This window comes from Doryrhamphus excisus, chromosome 20 (assembly GCF_030265055.1).
Source record: "Doryrhamphus excisus isolate RoL2022-K1 chromosome 20, RoL_Dexc_1.0, whole genome shotgun sequence".
NCBI lineage: Eukaryota > Metazoa > Chordata > Actinopteri > Syngnathiformes > Syngnathidae > Doryrhamphus > Doryrhamphus excisus.
The window spans coordinates 10952165-10972679 of NC_080485.1; the positions used below are offsets into that span (position 1 = coordinate 10952165).

The 20515-nt window shown below is 43.8% G+C and overlaps 1 protein-coding gene across 1 annotated transcript in view; it reads right to left on the reverse strand.

Annotated features, from left to right (window-relative positions):
- Positions 1–20515, reverse strand: part of meis1b (Meis homeobox 1 b) — a 77531-nt gene that overhangs the window by 52010 nt on the left and 5006 nt on the right. Inside the window, exon 7 of the mRNA XM_058058036.1 lies at positions 10821–10932. Coding sequence (XP_057914019.1) covers positions 10821–10932 — 112 coding nt within the window. The remainder of the gene's footprint in view (positions 1–10820; positions 10933–20515) is intronic.

Consider the following 20515-nt stretch of genomic DNA (forward strand, 5'->3'; position numbering starts at 1 on the left):
GTAAATTCTCCCGTTCTTTTGTTGGAAATGAAGGGACGGGCAGGGGGTGGGGGGGGTCCATGCATAATGGTCTTAGCCGGGGAGGTCTGGAACTGTGTCCATAAATTGAATTATTTCAATTTGAGGGTGAACGTGTGAGAGAATAATGGAGAGAGAGAGAGAGAGAATGTGTGTGTGTGTGTGTGTGTGTGTGTGTGCTTCCATGTGAACGGACTCATCTCTATTCCACTGCAGGCTCACATTTACAAGTGAGAATATCAAGTAAGTTGCGGGAGATTACAGATGTGGGGGGTAGGAGGGGTGGGGGGGCACTGTGTTACCTTGCAGCTGGAAGCCATAGGAGAGTATGATCTCCTCCAGGAAAATTCCACTTTTAGTCCAATTTCAACTGCCGTTTATTTGACACAGATAAGACAAAGTATATTTTTAGTGATGGGGAGTGTGTGTGTGTGTGTGTATGGGGGGAGGGGGGTGCAGATATTCCTGACACAATATAAATCGGCAAAGGACCATATGGCACCCTGGCAGCAAGCTATTCATCCTCTTCTATCCTCTTTGGAGGCTAAAATTAGCACTTTGCTGTTTGGAGCTTTAAGATGGATCCCTGTCATATGCCTAATAATAATAATAATAATAATAATAATACCAATAACAATAATAAACAAAAGACAACCCAGCTGACATGACCACTTCCTCATGACAGAAAAAAACAGGATGGATGTCCAAACCCAAGACAACCAGCGTTGCCTTCATTTTGCAGTCAATACATTAATGTTGTCATTATGAGCAACATTCAAGTGTTGCCATATAAGGCAGAGTTGTCAGGAAATCCAGGATTTCCTCAACATGGACCCCCCTTGGCTAGCTTAAGACTGTAGGATGATGCCACTAATCTCTTTATCAAAAGCTTAAATAAATATTTGTGCAAGTGTGTGTGTGAGTGTCAGCTAAAGGATGCAAAAAAGTGCAACTATATTGTATAGAGACACGTCTACTAGGCGTTCCCAGTGTGGGATCACTGGGTGAAACCGTAATACACAAGGCACACCTATTGTATGTGTAGCGTTGGAAACAGTCAAAATTATAGAAATCCATTAGCTGGTTACTGTAAACGTGGCAACATGCTTGGTATTATGTTTGGTATTGAACTGTGTTTCTTCAAAGCTGTCTTCAAGTGTGTGGTTTTTCCCCACTTTCGACTTTTTCCCTATATCAGAGGTTAACATGAATGTTTTTTTGGCTTGGTTTTTACACCGGATTCCCTCCCCGATGCAACTTGGGCTGGGAAACAAACCCACGCCATCTGCCGTGTAAGGCACCATGCAGGGATGCTACGGTGCTAACATGACAGGTCACATTAAAACAGGAACATCATACTAGGTTAGCCTAGTCGATGATGGGTGTTGGAGACTATCCCAGCACAGTACACACATCCTGGACTGGTGGCCAGCCAATCACAGGGCACATATAGACAAACAACCATTCACACTCACATTCATACCTATGGACAATTCGGAGTCGATAATTAACCTAGCATGTTTTTGGAATGTGGGAGAAAACTGGAGAACCCGGGAAAAAAAAAAAACATGCATGCACGGGGAGAACATGCAAACTCCACACAGAGATGTCCGAGGGTGGAATTGACTCAGGTGGCCTACACGCTAACCACTCGTCCACCGTGCAGCTGGAAAACAAAACAATCAAAAGTATAACCCCCACATCTTTAATGTACTGATGGAGAAAAGGCAAAGCTTTTAAGGAGTGTGGAGAAGCCTGCTTTCCAAAACAGATTTTCCTCACGTTCGATGCCTTGCAACACATATTAATTCTAATCAGGCCATATAGTCAAATTTGCTCACAAATTAAAAGTATTTTAGAGGCATCAACGACAAAGGTGACGTTACACTCCAACTTTCCCACGGCAATAAAACTCCGCTTTTACCTTTTCATTTGTACTTTCACCGCATTTGCATGCTGTAAATATGTGCAAATCAAAGATGGAGCACTGGCACAGGCACTCATTTGACCAAAAAGAAGAAGGACGCAGCAGAAGCTTTAATTATGGCACCGCGTATGGAAATAAAAGGCAATAGAGTCCTTTTTGGTTGACACTTCTCAGACACAAAGTCCGTGTACTCAACATCCACATTCCTGCACAACGCTATCCTCTTTTTTTTTTTTTTTTATACCTCTTGAACTTTGTGTCCTTGTGTGTAAATAGTATCTTTTAGCAAACACCAGTAATTAGATAAAGCCTGCTGGCTTTGACGCCACTCTCAAATTAAAGAAGAGCGCTTCCTGTAAACAAACAGCGAGAATGTGTGTACATCATTAGCGTGCCACAATTACAACATGGGAACTAGAGATACGCTCAAGATAGAAGAAGCCCCCCCATCCCCCCACCAATCATCAGCTTTATTCTATACTTTTGAAGACGACATTAAAGACGATGCTCACACCGTCTAATATTAAACATTTTGAAGAAACTTTGTTTACTCGTACATGTGACACTGACCATAATCCTAAATGCAAACTAGGAGGGTGTGGAGGTTCTCCACGTGGGAACCTGACCCAACTTCTGCTTTCTCAGGCCCTGTCCACACAGGAGCGCTCTTGAGAAAAAAAATGGTGTCTGACGTCTTCCTCTTTCCAAACCTCGTCTAGACTGATCACAAATCGGAATTACATGTGCATAATTTTCGGAGTATAAGACAAGAAAATACGAAGCAGATATTATGTTGGGTTACGCTTCTGGTTACGTCATGACGATGGGTTTCTGACGTCAAGCAGCGGATTCCATGTGGATAGCCTCTCAGAGACCTTGCCTGATGTTTACCATTGATGGTTGTTTTTGCATCATACTGGCACGGTGGTCGAGTGGTTAGCGCGCAGTCCTCGCAACTAGGAGACCAGGGTTCAATTCCACCCTCTGCAATCTCTGTGTGGAGTTTGCATGGTCTCCGGTACTCCGGTTTCCTCCCACATTCGAAAAAAAAACATGCTAGGTTAATTGCCAATGTCTCTTATATGTTGGCCTTCTCATTTATGAGAACACCAGTGCAAACTATACAATCACAATAATAAACAGAATAAGCAGCAATTAAAGCTACCAAATATGACTCCACACATTCCCACGTCGCTGCCTGGTGCCTTGTCTTATCAGTTTTGTAACAATAAAAAGATTTAATGCTGTTCATCATCATTTTCCAAAGTTGTAAAGAAGATGACATCCAGGCACTTTCCCAGGTGAGCGCAGTGACTGGTGTTTGCCTTGCACTAAATCCTCCAACAAACAAAGCTACCAGCCATGTGGGAGCTTCCTTAAAAGTGGCGACAATCATCATTTATGCCTCCTCAAACACCAACGAGAGGTACTTTTTATTGCTTTGGACTGCGATTCTCACATGTGGACATCATAGCGGCGTCCCAAACAACTGATATGTAGCGATGTTTCACAGACACTTATCAATGGAGGTGGATCTACTATTTTGTTTATATGCACTACAACACAACGGAAATGTCACTCAGTAAAGCAAAAAAAATATATCTGTACACACAATAAAAGGTGTTATGATGGCCACAGTTTGACCCCGGAACTGATCATTTCGATCCACATAAGGAGGTAACAATGTACGAGTGATGCTATTTATATCACTATATGGACAGTTACTATGGTACACATAATGTCATTGTATGGTCATATCACCTCGTACTTCGGTACGTGACAAAAAATTAAAAAATTCAACAAAAAAACAAACAAACTGTATTATGGAAAGCAGGAAGTGAACAAATGTAACAGTTACTGATTGTAAAAGTACCAGATGGATGGGGTAGGATTTAATAAGCTTTGCTTCTTCCTACTCCTTTTGGACATGTGGAACTGTGAACTGATTATGTGATGCATTCAATTGTAATCTGAATCTGTAATCTTCATGTTCAAATGAAATAAAACCATTATCATTACCAATGTCTTGTTCCTTTCGTAAAGTTCAGCGTTTGCATAACAAGGTGAACCCGATGTTTGTGTTACATTCCTGTGTTCTTTTTAGGGCTTGAGACACATGAGAAAGAGACACACACACACACACACACAGAGTTCCCTGCTCTTCCAGTCTACTGGACAATGGGACCGATTAATTGGCCACGCTGAGCTAAGCCATTGGACCGTCTCCATCCAGCTGACGATTGCACAGCGGACCCCCCCCCCCACCACCTCCGGGTGTACTGGACAGCCAATGAGGATGCCGGAGCTACTCAGTGGTGCAACCTTGGCGAGGAGTTGCAGAGGTCAGAGGGTATGGATCCGAAATATTGCAGTGTGATCGATGGGGAGGACAAAGCCGGTGTAGGTTTGATACTGTGGCTCAGAGGGCACGTCAACTCTTTTTGGCAAACTCTTTTTGGTTCTTGCCTTCTTCAGCCATCAGGGGAAAATCGTATTTTTCATGCTCCATCATAAACACTGTTTTCTGTATGTATATTATTTTGGCACTGCATCAGAATGCTATTTTGCTTTATTAGCTGCATGTGATGCAGTACAAACTATAACTACCATAATAAATAATATTTTGATACAATTGGTTTCTGTTAGGGTGGCACGGCGGTCGAGTGGTTAGCGCGCAGACCTCACAGCTATGAGACCAGGGTTCAATTCCACCCTCTGCTTTTTACTCCGGTTTCCTCCCACATTCCAAAAAAACATGCTAGGTTAATTGGCGACTCCAAATTGTCCATAGGTATGAATGTGAGTGTGAATGGTTGTTTGTCTATATGTGCCCTGTGATTGGCTGGCGATCAGTCCGGGGTGTAACCCGCCTCACGTCCGAAGACAGCTGGGATAGGCTCCAGTATACAATACAATGCGACTCTAATGAGGTTAAGCGGCACAGAAAATGTACGGATGGATGGAATTTTAACCTTTTCCAAACTCAGATCATTAAAATGGAAGTATTTTCAATCTTATGCTGAAGTTATGCATCAACATTAAGAAATATTTCATACACATAATTAAAATTCAGTTATTTTCAAGCCCCACCTAGGACCTCGGTGTGAGTGTGAATGGTTGTTTGTCTATATGTGCCCTGTGATTGGTTGGCGACCAGTCCAGGGTGTACCCCGCCTCTCGTCTGAAGTCAGCTGGTATAGGCTCCAGCACCCCCCGCGACCCTTGTGAGGAAAAGCGGTAGAAAATGAATGAATGAATGGTTTCTGTTACACGTGTGCATGTACCTAATCAAGTGGCCCACATGTGACAGAGGTTTCATTCTTCCAATAAAAGTCCAAATTGATTGAACGAGTAGGGAAATGTAGCAGTTTTGATGGACATCTTGTAGCTTCAGCTGAGCTAAAACATGGCCGTTGTGTCTTTGGTGTCACACATTCAAACAGCGTGTGTAACACTCCGCCTCGCAGGGAGCTGTTTGCCTTGGCACGTCGCGCTCTCCTCTATTTTACAAATGGTCTGAGTAATTGGTGATACATATCTAATATGGCCAGTCATCGCCTCGCTCCCTGGATGCTTCTGACAGGCGGAGGAAAGGCGGAGGTTGGGGGGTGGAGGTGGCTGGCTTTTGGAAGGCTGCGCAGACTTTCCAAAAAAGAAAGAGCAAACACTCGGCTCTGCTCGGTCGGGAGCACGGCAGTTTCCCCCTCGCACGCCAGGCCCTCGCGGCGGCCGAGGGAGGGGGGTGTTCTTACAAATTCACACAGGCAAGAAGGAGCACTTTATTCTGGGAGAAAAAGACACCACGTCCAAGAGGGACACCCCTCCTCCCCCCTCCTGCTCTTGCACTGGCAGCAGACGTGATCTGTTAGCTTTGCCTCTGCCCTTTGAGTATCACAGCACATCAGCTCCAATGAGGCTCCACCAGAGGGCTGCTGGGTGCAACAAAGGCAGCAGCTAGCTAGCAAACAGCTGTGTTAATGGGGTAGGGTGGGGTGGGGGGGGGGGGGGTACTAATTAACGCTGAGGCTGCGTGTTTGCAAAGATCTCGCCACAACGAGAAAAAAAAACACCAGGCTCTCGTCGTCCGTGTCAACTCTTGAGGGAACGCGCTCGCTTCTAATGACATGTGCAAAACAAATGTGATCCGCCCTCCTTCTCTTCTCTTCGTTTTTTTATTTTTTTATTTTATTTTATCTGCCGATGGAATCCAGCACTTAAAAAAAAAAAAAAAAAAAGCACCAGGCTTGTGGTCAAGGCATAAACACCCGAGCTGGGAATGCGGCATGGGAGCCACAAAAAAGTCGCTTTCCTAATTGCTCACAGCGAGACGGCACTGCATGTAAAAGCCTCGTTAAATCTCGGCTTTTATAAAAAAGCACATTAGCAGGTTAGCCCGCTTTTCCACCGCACAGTTACTGGCTGCTATTTAGACTGTGATGGCAGGGATTCTGACAGAAGAGCGAGGGGCTAAGTGCGGCAAGGTGGAGACCCTATAGCATACGATGCTACATGCTGCACAGCGGATGCTGGCTTCGTGGTCTAAAAAAGAGAATAACTACCGGGGTCTTTAATTACCGCCGTGTAAAACACACTGGCATGGACAGCTGTGGCTGTAGGCGACTTCCTGATGCTTTTATTAACGCCTGGAGATGTCAGTAGCTTTATCAACCTCTGTATGTGGTTTAAAATGCTGCTTACTCGGCTGTTAATTTGCTACTAATGTTGTCTGAGCAGTCTGCTACTTAAGTCTGTTACAACATTGGTTCTGTTGCTGCTGTATTGTGCAATGTAGGTGTTAATAAATGTGTGTCAAAGAGTGTTATGTTTTCCATTCCACTTTATCATGCACTCCAAATCATTATCGCTCCTTAAGTCTATTACAACATTGGTTCTGTTGCTGCTGTATTGTGCAATTTAGGTGTTAAGAAATGTGTGTCAAAGAGAGTTATGTTTTCCATTCCACTTTATCATGCACTCCAAATCATTATCAAATAAAAAATTTAATATATAATGAGCCATTTTTGCACCTTACTGCAGGTAAATGTACACTGTTTATTTTTGTCATTTCTAGATGGGTAGCCTCCAACCTTACAACAATGTGACATGCTTAGAACCTAAACTGGGTACCTGGTAGTACCTGGATTTGATGACAAAGCCACAAATAAATCAAGTGGAGCTATGCAGAAAGACGCTGGAGTTGGAGCATCCAGCATCTCTCCCGTGAGCTGCTTGGAGGAAGAAGAGGATGGATGGAGGCAAGGGGCAAGGAGGTGGGGGCGGCGGTGAGGGGGGTGGGGGGGTGTACATGGATGCGAGTGAGGCTGTAGGGTGGATAAGAGCACAGACCAGGAAGGTGGAAACGAGTCAGACAGGGAAAGGTCAGTGAGAACACAATCAGAGGCGGAGGAGTGGAAGAAGGTGAAATCAAAAGTGAGAAAGAACGGCAAGAACAGAAAAGGGAAGAAAGCCAAGTAGGAAAGTTGTGGGGGAACAAAGAGGTGAAAATGTACAGTAAACAAAGGTGGCGCTGTGGAGCGAGTGGGAGGAAGCAAAACAATAAATGGCGACGAGAGACGGCAGGAATGAAAGGCAGACACAAGAGAGTAGGTGGGAGACGAGGGACCACTGGGGAGGATGAAAGAGCGAGGAGGAAGGTTCGGGTGAGGTATTTTTTTTGAGGGGGGGGTGCCAAACAGATAAATAATAACCAGCTTAGTGGGATTACAGAGTGACTGACACACACAGCCAAATATGACGTGGCAGCGAGAGCTCTTAACCCACATAAAAGCTGAAACACGTCCAAGATGTCCTCCGGTATTTACTTTCTTACTGCTTTCGTGTGTGTGTGTTAGTAATAAACAGCATAAAGCACAGATTAAGACAATACACCAAGCTAGACGTAAACGACATTTTTTTTGATGAGTTTATAACCCAGTAATCACATTAGACCATATTAAACGTGATGTTGCATTTAAGGACGCGCATTATGGACATGTAAGCTTGAGGGAGGACGACGACGACGGCGGTCAAAGAGCCTCGCACTGAGAGACCACGCAACCACAACAATTTAGCAATGGAACGTAGCAAATATAGCCATGCAGCTACATGATTAGAAGACGTCCAGGGTGTGTAGGAGTATGTTCGCTTTCCATAATTAAAAGAGGAGAAAAGCTTTCAAATGAAGACACCACACCACAACAAGCTCACAGAGGCTATGCCATGTTAGCATGAACATATAAGGGTTACGACATGTTATGGAAATAGAAATAATCTGTCCCAGGGTCAAACTGTGGCCACCACAAAGTCACATTTTAACATTCTTAAGAGTCACACAGACCTCACAGCTAGGAGACCAGGGTTCAATTCCACCCTCGGCTAGCTGTGTGTGGAGTTTGCATGTTCTCCCCGTGCATGCGTGGGTTTTCTCCGGGTACTCCGGTTTCCTCCCACATTCCAAAAACATGCTAGGTTAATTAGCGACTCCAAATTGTCCATAGGTATGAATGTGAGTGTGAATGGTTGTTTGTCTATATGTGCCCTGTGATTGGCTGGCCACCAGTCCAGGTCCAGGGTGTGCCCCGCCTCTTGCCCGAAGACAGCTGGGATAGGCTCCAGCACCCCCCACAACCCTCATGACGATAAGCGGTAGAAAATGAATGAATGAATGAAAGAGTCACACAAGTGTAAAAAGAAGTAAACAACCCCCAACAATAAAATAGGATGCATTATGGACAAGAGGTGGCGGAACGGGGGTCTAGTGGTTAGCGCGCAGACCTCACAGCTAGAAGACCAGGGTTCAATTCCACCCTCGGACATCTCTGTGTGGAGTCTGCATGTTCACCCCGTGCATGCGTGGGTTTTCTCCGGGTACTCCGGTTTGAAGTATCGCCTTAGTCAGTGGAGGTCAAAGTTCACAGAGACAGCAGCCCTCAGAGCGCGCTCGTTAGAGTGACCAATCAGATCGCGCATGGCCGCCCCGAGGCCATTAGTCCTGTGAGGTCACACACACACACAAACACATCCCTGCAGTTGCACTCACGTTCGTCACTGAACTTCCACATCCTGCTTTTCTAAACAAATAATACGACAAGGACGCACATGGAGAAACACACACACACAAAAAAAAAGACGTCTGCTCGGCCAAGCGGAAGCACGGCTATGTCTGTCTGATCGCTCTTCCAGGCTCCGCCTCCTGTGCGCCCACTGGCTAAACCCTCGCCTCGACATCAGCGTCAATAATAGATGAAGTTGCACTTTGTCACTTTCGCACAATATACACTGTACACTCCTCAGCGGCCACTTCATTAGGTACACCTTCATATTCCAGTAACACTCCAATATAATGTATTATTATTGTGCTTGGAGTTTGCACTGCAATATCCTGAGAGCTGTTAATTTGGCAAGAAAAATTTATCCTGCAGCCAATTAGTGTAAATAAAATAAAATATTGCAGTTTATACTCATACTTTGGATTATTAGCCACAGAATTGAGTCTAAAGTGGGGATTAAGCACGCTTACCAAGGGATTAATGTTCCATATACACAAAGTAATTGCTGGTAATAGTACTAACTTTGAGGGCTGCGTGGCGGTCGAGTGGTTAGCGCGCAGACCTCACAGCTAGGAAACTAGGGTTCAATTCCACCCTTGGCCATCTTTGTGTGGAGTTTGCATGTTCTCCCCAGGCCTCCCACATTCCAAAAACATGCAATTCATTCATTCATTTTCACGGGGGGTGCTGGAGCCTATTCCAGCTGTCTTCGGGCGAGAGGCGGGGTACACCCTGGACTGGTGGCCAGCCAGTCACAGGGCACATATAGACAAACAACCATTCACACTCACATTCATACATATGGACAATTTGGAGTCGAATGTGGGAATGTGGGAGGAAACCGGAGTACCCGGAGAAAACCCACGCATGCACGGGGAGAACATGCAAACTCCACACAGAGATGGCCGAGGGTGGGATTGAACCCTGGTCTCCTAGCTGAGAGGTCTGTGTGACTCTTAAGAATGTTAAAATGTGACTTTGTGGTGGCCACAGTTTGACCCTGGGACAGATTATTTCTATTTCCATAACATGTCGTAACCCTTACAGAGATGGCCGAGGGTGGGATTGAACCCTGGTCTCCTAGCTGTGAGGTCTGCGCGCTAACCACTCGACCACCATGCCGCCGGCTAGGTCAATGTGGGCTGTACGGTAGACGAGTGGTTAATTCCAAATTGTCCATTAGGTATGAATGTGAGTGTGAATGGTTGTTTGTCTATATGTGCCCTGTGATTGGCTGGCCACCAGTCTAGGGTGTACCCCGCCTCTCGCCCGAAGACAGCTGGGATAGGCTCCAGCACCCTCTCCGACCCTCGTGAGGAAAAGCGGTAGAAAATGAATGAATGAATTAGTTCTAACTTTGCTAGTTCATAATCTAGTTTATGCTTAAAAGTCTACTTTGTTTGACAAGCCCATTTCTGAAAGTAAATATAATTAAAAGGTAGACAAGGCTGCTGTGTGACCGCAAGTAACAAACACACTCTCGTTTGTTTGTATCCGCCTCTCTAGGACACTGACCGCACACTCAAGACAACATTGCATAATGACAAGGAAGCTGCTGACTAAATAAAACACCAATAATCGTTCCAGAAGTGCCTTCACAGCTCCAGCAGGTGTTTGGCAGCAAAGTAGGGAAAAGAAGCTCTCAGATGACCACATCGTCATCATCATCATCCTCATCATCATCACTCCATCTGCTGAGCCCACTGCCGGCCCAACCAGAGGCTTTCTAGCAGCAACTCTTGCAAAGATCCTGCAACCCGCCTGTCCTTCCATCTGTGTGTGATGTAAGACAAAGTGTGTGTGATGCAACGGACTTTGGGTCTTACCTTGCTCGCTGCTGTTGTCGCCGCTGTGTGACGTATGGCCGCCGCTTGACGGGCCCGGCGTGCCGCCGGAGCGCGTGGACGCCGTGTCGTCGTGATCTCTGTTCCAGGACGTCTGTCAAAGCAAGGAAGGGGGTCTTTAATGCTGTGTTTAATGCAAACGTCATATCTTATTTGCATGTACAGATTGGTTAATTGTATGATACAATCTGGCATCGTTGTTCTGGCCTTGGCAGGGGTTTCTGCTCTATAGTGAGCGTTCATTCTATTCATCTATTATCTACATGTGCTGTCCTCATAAGGGCATGCAGGCACAAGTGAGTGTGCATGACAACATCATATGGAATGAGGGCTGTTGGGGGTTTGGTGAGGAGAAGAAGAAGAAGAAGAAGAAGAAGAGGCAAGGGGGTGGGGTGGGGTGGGGGGGCCAACAGCAAGCCAACATGTTGCATTAGTTCCCAGCTTTGTGAAGCATGTGATCCACGTCTGTCTCCATTTGGGACAAACTGCTAGCAGATGAAGACGGCAGTACAGCACAACCACTGAACACACTGACGTCATCCACGGGAGAGATGTAAATAATTAACAATTTACAATATATATCTCAGTAAAGTAAAATAATATAAAAAATAATATAAAGTAAAATAAATTATAATATAAATATAAAATAAAATAAATTATAATATAAAAATAAAATAAAATAAAATAAAATAAAATAAAATAAAATAAAATAAAATAAAATAAAATAAAATAAAATAAAATAAAATAAAATAAAATAAAATAATTCTTTGTGCAAAAAACCCAAAGAAAAAATGTTATTTTCTCCATTTATTTACATGACAGCAGCATTTTGGACCCTGAAGACTCACGTATTTACTATTAACAAGATAGTTGCAAGAGGAAAAGAACTTGGTGTGAATGCTTGTAATTTATTTCCAAAGTGACATTGGCAACCAGGGTCTGGCATGCAGACTACAGGCTTTGATGCACAATGCAGAGTGTGTGTGAAACGTCTGAAAACCTCAAAAGGAAAATCGTTTTCCGACTCTACTGGATCGCTCTGGTGTGGAGGTACCCTCAGAGCCAGACCAGAACCCAGGGACTCCTCAAACACAAACACAACCAGAACTATTTGTGACAAAGCAAAGTGCACGTTTGACGCATACGTTGCCAAAGTGTGATCAAACCTTTCATTGAGGGTGTGTTATTTCATGTGTGTGTGTGCGTGTAGGAGTTGTCTTACACACACACACACACATTACTTACACACTGACTGCAGAAAACGATCAACAAACACCCTTCCCACTCTCCTCATACTGCAACCAGACCAGATGTTACCTCTTATTTTGCAGCGCTTCTGAAAGAAACTTCAAACGGGATTCATCACAGTATCCCTCACAACACCACCTGTGAGAGTCAAGCCGATACCGAGCTGCTTTGCGGTGTCCACTTTGCGTTTTCGGGCTGAATGTGACAAAGTGTGTGTGCGGGGGGAAAAAAAGGAACCACACAGAGCAAGAGCTGGTTCCAATTGGGATACTGGTGCTTTCATGGTGTCCAACTGGAGACACTTGGAGAGTTAAAGGAACGGACATTTATTCAAAAGACGTTTTTTTTTTAAAGCTATATGCAGTGCAGTTATTTTAATTTATATGCATAATATAATTGTTTTCCCAGAGTGGGCTCGGAGGCTTGGCGATAAAGAGGAAAGTCCTCGAGCCAGAGAATGCCTGACTCAGATGGCGATGGGGCAGATAAACAGGCATCCCCTGCACGGCTACGACTGAACAGACGCAAGGTAATCCGCACCACATGCTTGGCTTGGCGCTCAAACGGTTAATTCCTTTTAAAGTTGCAGCTCTAAAAGGGAAACAAGGAGTAGAACTGTTTGTATGGAGCTATGCCAGCATGGATGGAAGCAGTACAGAGGAACCACTAAAGCCAAATGTGCCTCCTAAAATTCAAATTTGGAGGTCACATGACACATTAGCATACTTTGTCAGACAACAAAAGGGTACCAGTGATAGCAAGAAAGCATAGAAATGGTGGTAAAAAAAATATGATGAGGACCATGAGCAAGAAATGCAAACTATTGCCACATGACAATGCTAAGAGTAGGTCAACATCCATAATGAAAGACCAAAATAAACACAGCAAAAGTACTGAATTTTACGTCACAACTTATTTTTACACTTGTACAACAGTTAAGAATATTAAAAAGTGTGACAAAAGTTGACTTGCCGACGTATGTATCCACTGCAACACAGCAATGCATTGCCAAAGAGAGAGTAATTTTATTTTAGTTTTATTTAGTCTCGTTATCATTTGACAGATTATTACACCTGTAGGACAGTGACGAATGTAAATAAGCAGGACAAAATAGTCAAGAAGCATCCCTCTCTTCACCTACATGGTCGCTCCACCTCCACTACATGTGATTCAGTGGCGAGTAATTTATTTTAGTTTTATTTAGTCGCCAGTTAATTTGTTTTCACACTTGCGTGTATGCTGAAATCTTAGAATGTGAAACAAAAGTCAGTGTCCGACTCCTAACATGCATATAACAATGCAATGCAAGAAGTCACCGTCTGCAAGCTTCCCGCTTCCTCACTTACGTGTTCACTACTATCATAAAAGAGTGAGCAATTTTGCTTTTGTTTTATTAAGGCAGGTGGTGCATACATCAAGTTATGTTTACTCTTATATGATGCTTATAAATGTGACATAAAATATTGCTAGTGTAAATAAAGGATTCATGACGGGCACAGTTTGACCCTGGAACTGACTATTAAATTTCACATTGCATACGTTTAATAATGAAGGTTGCCCTCTGCTTGCATGTCCTTTTTTGTGTTTTAATTGTGCAACACTTGAAAAAATAATTAGAACATGGAATGTGTGGCGGGCGGAGGGGGGTGGGGGAGAGTGGCTAACTTGTGCATTAGCTGTAATTGAACAAAAGAGCGCGGTGCCTGCTGGGAGGTGGCCGCCCAGGCCCCATGGGAAAGGGGGCGGCGCTGAGACAGGGGGGGTGGGTGGTGGCGGGGTGGGGATGGCATCTCCACAGGGACGAGGGAGAGGAGGAGGAGTTGGGGGTGGTTATTTATAATCACAAGCCGCCCTTATAAGACGCAAGTGCTGATCTAACGTGCAATTAATGCACACACGGCTGAGATCACACACACGCACACACAGCATGTACACACACACATACACACACACCCATTGGCAAACACATGACAACAGTCTTCAATGGCTGGCACACATGAAAATACGCCAACTACAAACAACACACATGGCATTTGTCTTGTTTGACAAAAGCACACACCTTGACCACAAAGCATACACACACCTTACATCAACACACACACACACACACACACACACACACAGCAGTGTGGCCCATCCTCAAAATATAACATAGATGCGGGACACACCGAATGATGAATAGAAAGAGAGCTGCACACAAAGCGACACAGTTGATTTATTCTGTGTCATCCTAATGAGCCCCCTCCCTCCCTAAAGCATTCTCTGTCCTCCCTCTCCTGTGCAGGTTGTATTTCAATGCTTAATTGTCAAGTAAATTCAATTTTTCAGGTTCTGTTCTGCGGAGCTTTAGCTAAACTTCTTTTTAAATCCCCTGCCCAGGGGAAACCCCAACCCCCCCACCCCTAAAAGTACCACCACCCATCCAGAGTCATGCATGGATAGTTGCTTTTTTTTTTTTTTTTTTTTTACAGTTTATTATCTTCAATTCTCTATTTCCTTCTACTCTAATTCTGCATGAAAAGCTTGTTGGGAATTCTAACTCTGCATGGAGTGGGGGGTGGGGGGCAGGGGGGTGTCTTTCCTACAAGCGCTCATGCAATAAATGTTGCCTCTCCAATTGATTTGCAATAATAAAAGATATGACGGCTGAGGTTGTTGGGATTTGCGCTGCCCCCCCCCCCCCCTTCTTCCCAGAGGTGCTGGAATCTCCCTTTTTTGCCTTTATTTACAGGCAGCGAGGGTGCAGGAATAATCTTATGAGCATACTTAGCGGCAAAGGCGTAAATATACATAATCCAACACACACACACACACACACACTTTAACTCTTCAATAGTGGCAATAGAAAAACACAGATTCAGACTACATCCCCCAGAGTGCTTTGCTGCTGCTGTTGTTTTTCCCTGAACACCATTCTTGACCTTTACAACACGGCACGTTTGCCATAATGCATTGCCCTCCAAGAAGTAAGGGCACGTACGAGAAACTTTTGATTGCAGCGAAACTTCTTCTGGTTTCCCCTAGGAAATATTGGCAATAGAAATAATCTGTTCCAGGGTCAAACTGTGACCATGATGAAACTATGATAGGTCTAATGAAAAATGTATGATTACTCATTGCCATATTACAGTCTATCAATGTGGGCCGCATGGTGGACAAGTGGTTAGCATGTAGGCCACACGGTCAGGAGATCCAGCTGGGATAGGCTCCAGCATACCCACTACCATAGATGGTTGCAGCATTTTTATGGAGGTAAAATTGTGTGAAAAGTGGACGTTTCAATAAACTTTTATAAAAAAATAAAAAATAAAAAAATAAAAAAATAATTAAAAAAATAATTAAAAAAATAATTAAAAAATAATAAAAAATAAAAAATAATAAAAATAATAAAAAATACAAATAATAAAAATAATCCAAAATAATAAAAATGACATTTATTGAAGAATAATTTAATTAATAATAACTAATTAACTAATCACAAAACGACTGAAAATAACATTTATGCAGCTGCAGCTGCTAAGTTGCAAAGACATTTTGCGTGATGGCGGCCATGTTTTACCACTAATCTTGCTAAAAAAAAATTCACACACATCCCCATCAGCCCTCTAAAAGTGCGTGCCAATAAACACCCTAACACCCTTTTCTTTTTAAAACACTGCAGAAATTGAAATCTCAAGTCAAACCGACTTATGGGGGTCAAACTACACACCAAACCGTGTTGTGTATTTGTCCAAAATATAAATAATAGCACAGTCAACATTTTGGAGTAGAAGAGTTAGATTACGCAATGTTTACCCTCAATGTTACTAATACTTTCACATGGCTGTATAGTCCATTATGTATTGAGTACACTTAAATAATAGCCATTCATAAATATAATGTAAACAACTATTGACTAATATAGCACTTTTATCATCAATAGGCATCTTTTTTTAAGTGTTTCAACTTAAAAGTGTAAAAAGAAGTTAAGCACCGCTCATAATAAATCATATCTTTTCATGGTGTAACGACGACAAATAGGATCTGGTTTCTTTTGGAAGTCAAACATGTTTGACACCAGATCCAGTCCTGCTCACTTGCTGGAGATGATAATTACACGTTCGAATGCAGACGCTAAGGGAGCGGGTTTGGCCGATGTACAAACTGACAAAGTGAGTTTGTCTTTGCTGTGCTTGCCCCCCCCCCCCCCCCCCCGTCATCTCTGCATATTTCCACCCCCCCTCCCTCCCTTTGCTGCTGAATGAAAAGGCCTGACTTGTGAATGACATGTTGTGCTGTGTTAGCCATTAGCTTAGCCTTAGCCTGGGTCGTCGTGCATGTGGGATGTCAGTGGTGAAACCCTTGGCGACGGCAGACATTGTGGGAGGCCGGTGGGGGTTCAGTTGGGGGGGGGGGGTTAGAGGAACTTTCCATTAGCTAAGTACACATGCGCTAGGCCGGGTTATTGTTAGCTTTGCCAAAGCCGCCTCTGACATTAAACACAGCAGCCCATCATGCGGGAAACATCATAACTAACGACCATTCAGCGCTTCGTTTGAGACACAATAACAAGTTCCGAAGTGCTAAAAGTACATTTTTGTGTTGCAATGAGGACTCCTCCTCAAAATGAGCCTACTTGCTATTCCGCCGCAATAATGACGAGGCTAAGACACACACGAGTCACGTGGTTGCTTCTTTGTGTCACTTGTTGAATCCTCCACAGCCGCCCCGCATTCAGCGGCCCTTGGAAGAAAAGGGGGGGGAAGCCGAGGGGCCGAGCGGGGGGTCAAACCTCCCCTTTATGCCGCCACAAAGGCCGCCATTACCAACAATTCCCCCTCGCCATGACTCAGAAGTTTAGTTTGAGAGGAGCGGTTTGAGGCTTGGCGGTGGCGGACAAAAAGAGGCTGAATGTGACTCCGGCAGTCCGCTAATAGATTAGCGATAGCGGGCGACCTGATTAGGGAAATAGTGGTTGACCTCCACCCCCCCACACACACACACTCCTCCCCGCACCAAACGGGGTTTCCATTCAAGCGGGGACGGGAGGGGCAGAGGTCACCCTTTGACCGGCGGAGTTACCTAAACCAACACTGCTGGGCCTCGCTGACCTGGAAAGCCACGTTGCATAACAGTGCCGATTGTTGGGAGAAGATTCCCTGATAGGACAACCAAGAGGGAATTCTTCCACAAGCGAGCCAAGGTACCAAGTTTGAAAATCAAACATAAACATCTTCACGGGATGAACTCATCTGAGAAGAAACGCTCTCACTGCCACAAAAAAAAAGTTACCCCCCCCCCCCAAAAGAAAAGGAAGTTTCAATTATTTCCAGTCCCACTTCATCAAGTGGAGGAGCTCTCCAGGCACACAGAGAGTCCTCAGCGCCATTAGCGGCCCTCAGAGTTCGTTAGCAAATCAACCCCCGCCTGCCTCCTCCTCCTCCTCCTCCTCCTCCTGAGTCAAATGCTGCTAAAAGCAGAGGAAGCATCTTTCCGCATCCATGTGCACATAAAACCTCAGAAATGTCACTTAAGTGAATAATTTTTTTTGGCACTTTTAAAATGATTTGTACTTGATTAAAACTATTGTTTTTACTTTTTATGAATCAAAATAGAAAAGCAGTGGTCATTTATACAAGTAGAAATTGGAACCAAAAAAGCTGTAGATGGTATTGTACTATCAAGAACAGGGGTGGGAAAACTACGGTCCAGGGGCCACATGCGGCCCACCAGTTGCTGTCTAAGTATTTCAACTTTTAACATACAAACTGGCAACATGACTTGCAAGTTGGATGTCTTATTTAGTAAATAAATAAATAAATAAAACTGTAAAATTAAATGACATAGTTTGATGTGGTGTGATGTTTCAAGTGCTCCTAAAAAAAAGCGACATATTATATATTAATATGATAGTATTTTACAGATAAAATTACACAAATAATTCAAAGAAAATTATAAGCATAAAATAGTGTGTATGTGTGTTAAATATATGTTCTGGCCCCCCCGGACAATTTTGTGAAATCAATGTGGCCCATGACTCAAAATATTTGCCCACCCCGATCAAAAAAAAATATTTTTTCTTTAAAGGTAGTGAAACAACAAATTCAAAAAGGACGATTGCCTTGCTCAATTGATGTAAAACACAATTATTTACAATTACAAGCACTTTTAAAGTATTTTATATGTATTTTAACTCAATTTCACACAAACTACACCAAAAAAAAGTCATTTCAAGTGCATGTAAAGTACTTTTAAAACTGATTTCCAACCTTTTGCAGCACTTTTCTAGGAGATGGTATCACACCATAGACAAGCAAAACAATACTTTTTCTAGGTGGGTTTTCTCCGGGTACTCCGGTTTCCTCCCACATTCCAAAAACATGCTAGGTTAATTAGCGACTCCAAATTGTCCATAGGTATGAATGTGAGTGTGAATGGTTGTTTGTCTATATGTGCCCTGTGATTGGCTGGCCACCAGTCCGGGGTGTGATTCGCCTCTCGCCTGAAGACAGCTGGGATAGGCTCCAGCATACAATACAATGCGACTCTAATGAGGATAAGCGGCACAGAAAATGTACATATGGATGGAATTTTAACCTTTTCCAAACGCAGATCATTAAAACGGAAGTATTTTCAAGCTTATGCTGAAGTTATGCATGTAGCCACTTTTCATACACATAATTAAAATTCTGTTATTTTCAAGCCCCACCTAGGACCTCGGCTATGTGCACTCGGCGAGTGTGCATGTGAGGGGAATGCGGCCACACAAGGATCTCTCCGGGGAGGAGAAGCAGCAGCAGGGAAACAGTTAAGTAAGTCCAACTCACCAGTCACTCCACACAGCACCTGAGGGAGTGCTGCATTTATCAGGCCAGCCTCAACACACACACACACACACACACACCAAACAGGCTGGGTCACATTCACAAACCTCTGACTTTTTCACCTCTCGTCGCCTGCTCAGGCAAGCTAAGAACAAGAAAACTTCAATATCGCCAATACCGCCATGACACACGGCGCCATAATTCATAACACTATAGTGTCAAGCCTTGTATAACAACAACAAAAAAAAAGACTCTTGTACTTTAATAAATTCAAAGTATCCTTGACATTTTCTTTTCTCTGCCACACTGGCCTCACTGGAATAAATTGGTTTATGAATAAATGTGCCGTCTTTCTGCCATCTTGTTAACATCGCTGCTTTTGTGCAAATTTGCTGCATGTTTTTTTTTTTTTCCCTCCTCTTTCCAGCCCAGTCTGCTTCAACTTTATGCCCGGAGGCATGTATTAAAAATACATATGGAGGGAGATAATGCGCACACACATGCACACACACACACACAAGAGTCCAATTCGTTAAGGATGTCACCGCTTGTCACATAAAAATAGACCACAAAATGTAAAGAATATCTAGAAATCCTGTCATTGGAACATCGGACACACAAAGCCGGTCCGTATATTTGATTCTTCAATGAAGGTGGAAGCAGCAACATCATTAAAAGAAAATAGGCCATGTCTTCATCTAACAGTCAATTAAAGATCTGCATCAGCGCCCCGAGGACAACACGGTCCTCTTCATATACCTAGAAAACCTCATGGGTCTTTTAACACGTCCTAAAAGGCTTCTCTCCGCTGACCTATCTATAGAAAAACACTTTTGACAAAAGAATCCTCCAGAGGATACAAGGAGCCCTTCAAAGAGACACTTAAAGTGTGTTATTTAATTCTCCTTCTGGATTAAACGCGGCATTATCTTGTGGGGTGATCTTTGCTCATTTCCATAATCACACACACACACACACACACACACATATATATAAGCCACCCCTCCCTCTCTGAAGCCTCCTAGCCTTGCCATTCAGCCTCTCCCAGCCACTCACCCATATGGAAGGTCTACAGATTTAAATTATTTAGCCTAATCGCTTTGTGACTTTTTTTTTTTTAAGAATGTCCAGCCAGTCTAACTAATCCATTTATTTTCAAGTCTTCTTCATTGGTACTTTTATTAAAATAATACTCAAAAAACATATCTACATGGCAGTAATTGACTGATATCCTTATTTAAAGACACAGTAAGGAACATTAGGTGTTGACGCTGGAGTGGCGGCACTCACATAATAAAAGGCCTGCTTATCTGTGATATGTGCACAAAAGGAAACACTGGCTAATCTACCTTCTTTGCTACAAAACAAACCATCTCATTGCTGCACAATCTGTGCAGGGCTAAATAAAAGGGAGTGGGTTATGGAGAAGAGGTGGGTGGGGTGGAAAGGGGGGGGGGGGGGTTCACTCCCGATAAGCAATGTGCACTCATGTCTGAAGAGAAACACTGACAAGACGCCTAATGAAGCGTGCATGAGCTCCACAGTGGACAAACTGGAGGGACCGGGGCGTCTCAGCCTCGCACCCCACTGCCGACGCGCTCTGCTGGGCCGAGCGTCGCACACAAG